Source organism: Lytechinus pictus, chromosome 7 (genome assembly GCF_037042905.1).
Source record: "Lytechinus pictus isolate F3 Inbred chromosome 7, Lp3.0, whole genome shotgun sequence".
NCBI lineage: Eukaryota > Metazoa > Echinodermata > Echinoidea > Temnopleuroida > Toxopneustidae > Lytechinus > Lytechinus pictus.
The window spans coordinates 36,931,933-36,941,739 of NC_087251.1; the positions used below are offsets into that span (position 1 = coordinate 36,931,933).

The 9,807-nt window shown below is 34.5% G+C and overlaps 1 protein-coding gene across 1 annotated transcript in view; it reads left to right on the forward strand.

The window, feature by feature from the left end:
- The window catches only part of LOC129264449 (bestrophin-1-like), a 77,730-nt gene extending 72,781 nt beyond the window's left edge, over nt 1-4,949 (forward strand). Inside the window, exons 8-9 of the mRNA XM_064102603.1 lie at nt 660-811; nt 1,630-4,949. Of these exons, the coding sequence (XP_063958673.1) occupies nt 660-811; nt 1,630-2,512 (1,035 nt within the window). The 3' untranslated portion in view covers nt 2,513-4,949. The remainder of the gene's footprint in view (nt 1-659; nt 812-1,629) is intronic.
- The last annotated feature ends 4,858 nt before the right edge of the window (nt 4,950-9,807 follow it).

Sequence of the window (9,807 nt, forward strand, 5' to 3'; positions counted from 1 at the left end):
CATAAAGAGAGGGCAGGCTTTCTTACGGCTATCCCAGATGTGCTTTATTAGCTTGGGAGGGGGATTTGGGAAGGATTGTCGCCTTCTCGATGTAAGAACACTCAAGCTTCAAGGTTACCAAACAGTGCATTCCTCTAAGATGAGACCTAATGCAATAAGGTCTATGGAAAAACAACAACCCAAGTGGGATTATGTGTGTTGCCGTTCACACAGAAAAAAAAAAACGTGTTTGCTCACAAAGAATGGTGTTAGGTGTGAACAAAATCTGTTAATTCTTGTCTCTTTTTTGTGATACTCATGATTATTTGCAAATTTATGACTCAAAATGATAAACAAAATGATAATTAAAAACCAAATAGTAAACAGTATTGCGATAGACAAAGATTATTTTCCTTAAAAAAAAAACTGTCATGCTAAAGCACGATGCTTAACATTATATCAAGTTAACGTCATGCAGTGTGATGCAGCATTGATGTAATCTTTTGTGGATATAATCAACGACTGGTATTCAGAGGAGCGTATTCGAATACGAAAAAAATCTTTCTAAAAACACATACATGTACAATCATGTATTAAATGCCAAGATGCCTCTGGAATATCTCTGAATATGTCAGATGTAATATAAGTGTGAATTTTCAACATTTTCTCTCTGTTTACAGACAAGTTTCATGGTTGTTGACGAGCTATACGAGGTGAGCCTTCCTATAGTTCGAGATCGTCACTTCTCAACACGGCACCCCGATATACCTTATACAAATGCTGCAGTAAAGAAGAAAGGGAAGCCATGGTTAGGTTCAGCTAGTAAAGTCAAGTGAGTATATACAATAGTTCCCAAAAAAGAATTGTCTCTCGATGAGAAAAATGTCAGCCAGAGTGGGGGGGGGGGGATTTTTTTTCTCCTGCTGTAAGTCTACCAATTAATGTTTTTCGACAGTTAAACATCATACTATCTGCTTAATTGGCATTGCGAGATCTTTTGTAGAAATTCCATTTAAACGGAGATCTGTTTTCCTTCCTTTTTTTATATTCTATGATTCTTTTTATTTCATTTGTTCAGATTTGCTTGACTAGAATAGTTTCTATCTATATCACAGTCTCATAATTATTACTGAATCATCAGTCATACACTTTTATTTCTTCAGAGTCAAATTTGATTCGGAATGATGCCAGCTTGGGGTCATCTTTATTCCCAGTCAAGTGACTCAGTTTATAATTTAAAGTGACTAGGAATATGGCAGCTGAAAATCACTTCATTCCGAGTCAATTTTGTTTGAGTCAAAGTGACTACCTTGCGAGTTACTTGCCTCTAAACAGGGTTTACTCCAAATTTGACTCTTTAGCAATATGAGTGTATATTACTAGAAATCTACGATATCGGTATTGTTGCTCATTATAACTGCTTTGCCTGTGATAATCGTCTGCATCAACAAAAACGATGCCTGGGGAGCGTCGAATGTTTTATTCGAGAAGTCCATTTTTTCCAACAGTTACAATAGTAACAGTGTTCTCAGCCAATAAAGATCAACTAAATTCGTCAGATCCGATAACTTGTCGGACAAAAATTTGAATGAAACGCTCCCCAGAAATAATGTGTAAGACTAATCGGCGGTTATTTCATATCTTCCTTAGATTATCACGTCAAGAGATGGCGTTTACCAATATGCCAAACAAGGTCTTCACTGAGGATGACGAGTGCATCACCAGTCGTCTCTCGTCCAAGAAGCGAGGAGAAACCACGGGCAAGGGCGGCGGGACTAATAACGGAAGTTTGAGCAAAGTGAGCAAAAGCGGCGGTGGAAACAACCACGCGTCTTCGAGCAACAACCACGGCTTGGAAGAAAAACGAAGTAGAAGTAGCAGTAGAAACGAAGGCTCCACTCCTAGAGTGGTACACAGGACAATGAGTCAGGAGGACTCGCAGTATGACCACTATGCATCCATTCCCAACACACCACAAATACCTCAAGCCGACTATGAATCCGTCACCCGACGGGGGCAGTCATCGGCGACGCGCGGCAGTAACCATGGCAACAAGTACACTAGTGAACCGGAAGTACATCGCAGACTCAGTAAATCAACAGAGGAGCGAAAGCGATTGGCGAGTGACCGACAGCACCCCTCGAGACATCATAGAAACACTCAGTCTCTTGAAAAAGAAGGGAACTATAGCTCGGGACATGAAAGGGCTGGTAGTAGTGCTGGCAGCGGTAGTGGCGGCGGCGGTAAAAACAGTGGTGGTGACAGGGGTAAAGGTAGTGGTACCGGAAATGGTGGCAGCGGTGGGAACTACCACCGATCCAGTAGTCAAGAGAGAGGAGGCAACTATCATGCAACACATGAACGAAATAGTAACTACCACAATGGGTATCATTATGATGATTACCAAGGCACCGGGAGTAATGAAGGTCGTCAAGTACCGGACGACGTCAAGGAATGTCGTGATCGGGATGACGACGGCGTGATCGATGCGAGAGATGTCGACATCAATGCTCTCAACGAGTCCATCATTTGACAACGTGTGCGTCGCGTGACTAGGGACTATATTCTGATTTAATATTACATACAAGTGTGTGAGGAAAGAAAGAAGGCAGCTCTCAAAAGAAGTATAAACGATTTCTGGAAGATCATCATTCATTTGAGGACACACAAAATGGGGAAAAGGGTATAATGTAAAAAAAAAAATTATGGTATTAAAATTAAAAAGCACGAAGCGATAAAATATAAACATGTATACTCTGCAGGCTTGATATACACAATATTCAAATATTGCAAACTCTATATACTCAATAACTGTTTATAGTCATCCCTTGGTCGTGGTCGTTACATCATTACAAAAATTAACGTCAAAATGTTTCATCAATTTATTATGAAAACTTACGGCTATAATTCAACCAATTGTTCCATTTTTGTGCAGGTCTGACTCGATCTTTCATGTCAAAATGTACATTTTCTTCCATTTGTTTTTTTCTTACGAAATTTTTATGAAAAACAGCACCGCGAAACAAAAATCGTTATTTGCCTGCATTTGGACGGGATCGCAAACGAGAAGGGAAATTGGCCCTACATTGGGCGCTAGTGAACGTAGAGGGCGTCAACACAGCCACTTAGAAATTCGAAGTGATGAAAAGTTGGCATCACTTGAAATGAGTATATAGCCAGAAGAAAGAAGTATTGACAAGGAGATATCAGACTAGTTATGCGATGTGCACATTGTTCAATCAAATTGATATTTTATAGAATTGATTTGCATTATTATTATTTTTGTCTTGTTGTATACGGTGCAAAATGATTTAAGGTGCGATGATTATGTTATGATTTTAACTTTGCCATTATTTGTCTAGACCTAGCAATTTGAAGTATCTCATTAAGTTTGATGTCATTTATCACGTGTTAGTATTCATTGTGTTGATGACACTCGTGCATTTTTATTATAATTGATTTCGAATTGCAACGATCTTTCTCGTATTGTCATTCAATGTGATAATACATCATTCTTGACCGTCCAGCGCTGATAGGCCTATATTTATTTTCTAAAAATATACCTGGTAACAATACATATATTCGAATCCCTCCCATTGAAATAAACACATGCATGCTAAAGCAAGAAATGAAATGAAGACATATTTAGGAGGATAATAAATCTTAAAATCTAACTGTGGCAACGTATGTAGTATAGTACAAACAGTTACTTGGATTATGTACAATAACGGGTACTGGTGTAGATTGCGTAAATTATTGTGAAAAAATAAAAAAATATGTAGTACAAAATGCTAAAACTTTGGAATAGTTTTTTGAGCAGTGGCTTGTGATGTGAATTTTCAATATCAATATTTCATTAATAAAATGCCTGTATGTGATAATAACATCGATAATAGAGCATAACAATCCATGCTGGCAGTCAGCTTTACAGATTTATCTTTGTACAAAATCTATTCAAATTAAATGACATAAAGTATTCTATATATTGATATACAACCCAATCTTTACTTGTTTAAAAACGTCATCTAGTACTATTCCTAATTTTCTCAGAAAATGCACGGAAAGAATGCACCAAACTCATTTCTTTATAACACTACATAGGCCTTTGCAAAAGCTCGGTCGCTTTATTCTCTTGCTTTCTTCCTTTTTTTAATATGCTACGTATCCCCCCACAAAAAAATATTCATGATCGTAAACTCAATCCCTTAACTTTCCCGCGTTCACATCAATTTTTTTTGCATATTTTACATACTCTGGTCCCTCCTCCCCTCCACTAAAAAAAAATAATAAAATAAAATAAATCATGTGTATGTGCGGCCATGCAGGTAAGTGAATATGTTAATCATAATCAGAAGATGAATGTTGGTGTAGGCCTTGCTTAAACCATGCAAACAAATCCCAAGCCTCAAATCCGTTGTCGCCTGCATTTGCTCTGTGCTTTCTGCAATATGATAGCATCGAACATGTCAAAAATAATCTATGTCGAACATTTACTGATTGAATTTTATTGATTGACAGAATGAGCAAACAACCGTCTATTCTTCCTTCACGTGTTGCCATTATTCTATAGAATAGAGTGGGTATCAATATATAGAACCTTTCTCGCATATAAACATGGAGAAAAAAGTACCGCAGAATCTTTCATATCTAATATTTTATTCTCTAATAAAATAAGTAATGTATACTTGTCTCGTGTAACAATGCATCGTCATAAAAAGAAATTCAAACAATAAATTTGCTATCGTATATTCTATATTCAAAAGGACATATATTATGTATCAATATAATGACGATGAATATACCCCACTCAACCCATGATTATTGCAAATATACAGTTTTCGAAATCTTCTGAATATAGTTTGATCATACAGCTTTACAATATAGGATTTATGATGCCCTCCAGTTTAGATTATCATAATAATAATAACAATTTTATATACCGAAAATTCACAAATTGCCTCTAAGCGGTTAAGAGAAAGGAAATATGAAGTATAAAGGAAATAGAAATAGAAATACTTTGCACAACAAAATGTATCAAAACTAATTTTACAATTTACGACTTTTTCTCCCCAGATCATGAATAAAGAAATACTATCAAATGGGCCAATAAACATGTAATGATCAATTTAAGATTTAAAAAGATGAGTTTTAAGCATAACTTTAAACAGTTAGCGTTGCGAATTCGTTGGGGGGGATTGTTCCAAAGAAATGAAGCTGCATAAGAAAAAGAACGTTGACCGTATTGTTTGTAAGAAGTATGAGATTGTCATGCAAAAAGCGATATATATACCCACTGTGTGACTTACAAATAAATGAAGACACAAAAACAATATAATATGTTACAATTATGTTTTCATTTACAATTCTTCCAAATTTCGACTACTTTTTCAAAGAAATAACTCATTTGTTTGAGTATGATTATGTAATATATAAACCGTCGGAGATGTATGAAAATATGAAAGATGGATAATAATCTTCCCTCTCATGCAGTGAATCAATTTCTTATAAAAGTAAGGAAGTTATCGTGGATACAGAATTAAATTAAGCAATTCAAAATGGAGATGAGTATGATATTGTTGCTATGACAATGAATCAAATGTCAACGTTATTGGGTATCATTACAAACCACTTTATCTCTATGCAATAGTATTTCAGCATCCAACTCAATGCTCCTCTCTTTTAATTTCGAGTGTCTGTGTTTAAAATATTCGAACTTCAACAGCGATTTGATGAAAATTGTGAGAATTAATTAATACATTTATTTAAGAACATATCAGGTTGTCAATAATAATATTTTATTTTTCAAGGAGAGAAATTGTATTACCTGTTATAGTTTTGTCTCGAACTTATCTGATTTGTCATCAACAATTCAGATGTTCTAAATCATTGCTACAAAATTGTATACGTTTGAATTAATGTTAAGCAGTCTTTTCAAGTCATGTATTTGTGTATATGGATTAGAGTAATGAATTTAAAGGGTTTTAAATCATCACTGAAATATTGTTAGATTTTGTTTTAATTCTCCAATATCATACCCCTGATGTGTGTGTTATATTTTACCACTATGGTTGATGTGTAGAAGAGAGACGTTTGGAATTGATTATGTGCAAGAAGGTTACAAAACCCTTTAGTTGGGGGTCTTTGTAAATGTGAATGTTTAGTTTACTGATCCGAATTATGAGTCGGACTCCGTTCCTACACTTTAAAAACGTTACATGTTAAGCAACCCTGTTTAAACCCTTCACTCTAACAACTATTGTTTAAAGTTTTAAACAAGTTGTTTTAAAAAGTTTAAACAATTGTTTAAAAGTTTAAGCAATAGTTGTTAGAGTGAAGGGTTTAAACAGGGTTGCTTAACATGTAACGTTTTTAAAGTGTTATAGTATCACTTTAATCTTTATCAACTGATTCCAACCTGCACTCGACGCAGGTGAGGTAAATGGGTAGGCCTACAGGCAGGAAGTAATTCCTATAAAAAAAAAAAAAAAAGCTGTGAGCACCGGAATCGGTAGCCGAGCTTAGCCGGGGTAATAAATTATAGGATCGCCTCGAGCACCTATCAAGTTGAATACGTGCGCTAAACAAATACCTCCCTATATCATCATTCCTTTCTAAATATCGGAAATGAAAATAAAGACATAATTCAGGCATATTGACTCAAGAGCATCGGGTCCGTTGGTGCCACACCCCGTTCCGATAAAAAAAGGAAAACACCAGTTCCATTGTGACACAGAAAAGATCCGACTCTAAAATACATCGGGCCATATCCCGGTTAATTCATGACCCGGAAAGGATGTGTACCAACAGACCCAGTTTCCGGATCAAATTGACTCGCATTTTTTAGAGTGTATATATTTTTCAATTTATGAAATATTTGTAGTCCAAGTGTAATTTTTATTAGGCTCGAATTAATAGCATACTGATGCTGTGGATGATCATGAAGATTTATGATGAGAGTACTATTATTCTTTATTGAAGGCAATTGTGTGGTATAATGATAGCGAAAGATTAATCTAGACCTGGGGTAGTATAGTGTCCATCTTATTCATCAAATACCAAATATTTCAACCCTGTCGTGAATGGCTGTAAAATATGTTATTATTATTATTCAATGAAGTTGGAAGAATTTTTTTTAATAATGATGATAAGAATGACACAATAAATGTCAATTAGTTTGGTCCAGTAGATCTGTTTTGAAGAGTGAAGATAGGCCTACTAGCATTCCGATAGAAGGTGGATTAAAATACTTGTAGTCTAGAGTTAAACTTGACTTTCATCATAAGAATACAAAAACAATTTGGTTTCAGGTATTGCTGAAGATAATGTTGGATAAGTTCAGTCAAATAAGTTTTCTTCATAAGTGGAAGTAATAAACCTTTATATTCTAAAGTTCTAAACAATATTCTACAGTATAGCAACTTTACAGCTGATATTTCACGATATGCATAATATTGTCCATGTAATAAAAATGAAAATTATATATTTATGTATAGAAAACCGTCCTGTCAACGCAACCTTTGAAAAAAATGTTTGTCACTTCAAACCTATAGTACCGAAGTGTGACGTCAGTTGCCATGGTGTCATTGGGGGCTGTTTCTAAACAGAGTCGCAACTGACGATTGTCTGTACACATTTGTATGACTTTGGTACGTCTGAAAAATAGGTTGCAAGCGATCAAATTTCAATAGCAGACATTTTGTCCTATGGGAAACACACGCTTTTATTCGACGGGTTCATTTGTTTAGAACCAGGCCGCCCTGACACCATGGCAACTGACGTCATTGCTTCGGTACTCTATAGGGGTACGATGACTCCGAGTGTGGTTTAACAATACGCTGTAAGACTTGCATTGTTGTGTATGAAATAAATAAAACATAGCTCATCGTGATCGTTATCCTTGTGTGATGTAATCGTCTTCATTATCTCTCGAAATGATGAAGAAAAAAATCCTTGTAAGATGCATTGAAACAAAATAATACTTGCACAATGTACTACAACGATACAAATAAAAAATAACCTCCTTTATTATATTCAAATTATCGATGTCTCTTATTTCTTTTTATTTTTAATTGAGTCCTTAATTTACAATACACTCTAAAAAATATTGGGCAAAAGTGTTTCATGGGGGTAATCATGTGTCCAACCAACATTGGGCATTTCTTTTGGGCATTTTTATTTATCCAGTGTGATGAAAATGTTGCCCATTCTAAAGCTATTGCTGCTCATTTTACCTTACTGGACGGTATGCTTCCCGCATTGGGTAAAATACTGCCCCGAAGTGGTTGGACACAGTCATTATTACCCTCGTCGTGGTAAAAATTTTACTCAATATTTTTACAGTGCATGATATATAAAACCTTTACCCATGTGCCATACAGATAATTCAGAATTGTATCATTATTTATGAATTTTTATATATTTTTTTATATATTTTATATGTTATATTATTATTGTAGGCTATTTAATACATCAGGGGCGGATCCAGGATTTTTCCAGGGGGGGGGCATTTTTGTAAGGGAGAAATTTGACAAAAAAGTCTTCACTTGCATGACATATTCCCGTTAAAAAATAAATATATTATTTTATTTAACTGACACAAGACCTCTGATATTTTCGGAATGGTCATATTTAGTTATCTCTGTATATATAAATATATATATATACATATATATTTATATATATATATATATATATATATATAAATATATATATATATATATATATATATATATATATATATATATATATATATATATATGTGTGTGTGTGTGTGTTATATTATCTATAACTAACACAAGACCTCTGTTATTTTTGGTACGGATATTCAGTTATCTCTGTTTCTATGTGGATTTATTGACAAAAAAAAATCGAATGGCATTGTTGGCTTCCTCGTGTCTATTAAAGTGTCCCAAAGAAATACTCAAGTAATGATAATGAACCTGCATGGTTATCTAATGAATTTTATATCATAAGAATGAAAAAAAATATATAGCCCTCGTTTTTCACAATTTACCCATGCTGGTTGCAAATTGTGATCAGATATGCAATCAGTGATTAAGAATCATTATATTTTCAGATCTTTATGTGTTCATTGAATCATTGTTCACAATACCCCCAAAGATTATGACCTATTTTTTTTATTTCCGAGAAACGGGATTACATAAATTCTGATACTTTCTTGTTGTATTTTGACAGGACATGAATATGAAAAATAATTAAATAATAACCCCTATTAAACATATATGTGACTACAGCAGCCAAACAAGCAGCTAAAGGAAAAGCTTTTGCAAAAGGAATAATACCGATTTAAGTACAATAGAATTTATTTATATATTCATAGGGATAGAATATGGTTTCTTTTGAGATTGATTTCTGTAACGTGTTTTGTTTCAATGATTTTGACAAAAGTAATTCTGATTAAAATACAAAGGAATGTATTCTATATCAAAGGGAAGCATAATTATCATCTCATCTATCGGGTAACATAAAAGTCAACACGCCAATCCGTTCCCTACCCGTTCCCCCACCATTCAGTACAGCTAACGGAACGGTTTTGAAAGTGGGGGGGGGGGGGGCTGATCCGTGCAAAAAAAAAATCACAATCAGATGGTTATTTATAATTTTTTTTGTACAAGGTTGTGGAAAAGAGTAGGGGTTGAAGCCCCCCCCCCCAGTTCCGCTTCAAATGTTCATCTTATCAGTTTGAATATTAAAGTTAATTCATTAGAATCTATTTGATTTTTTTTTTCTTTAACTTGCTATTTACTGTCGTTCGTTATTAGGCCTTTCTGGCACCAGTAAACTGAAACTAAAACTGAAAAAGTCAAC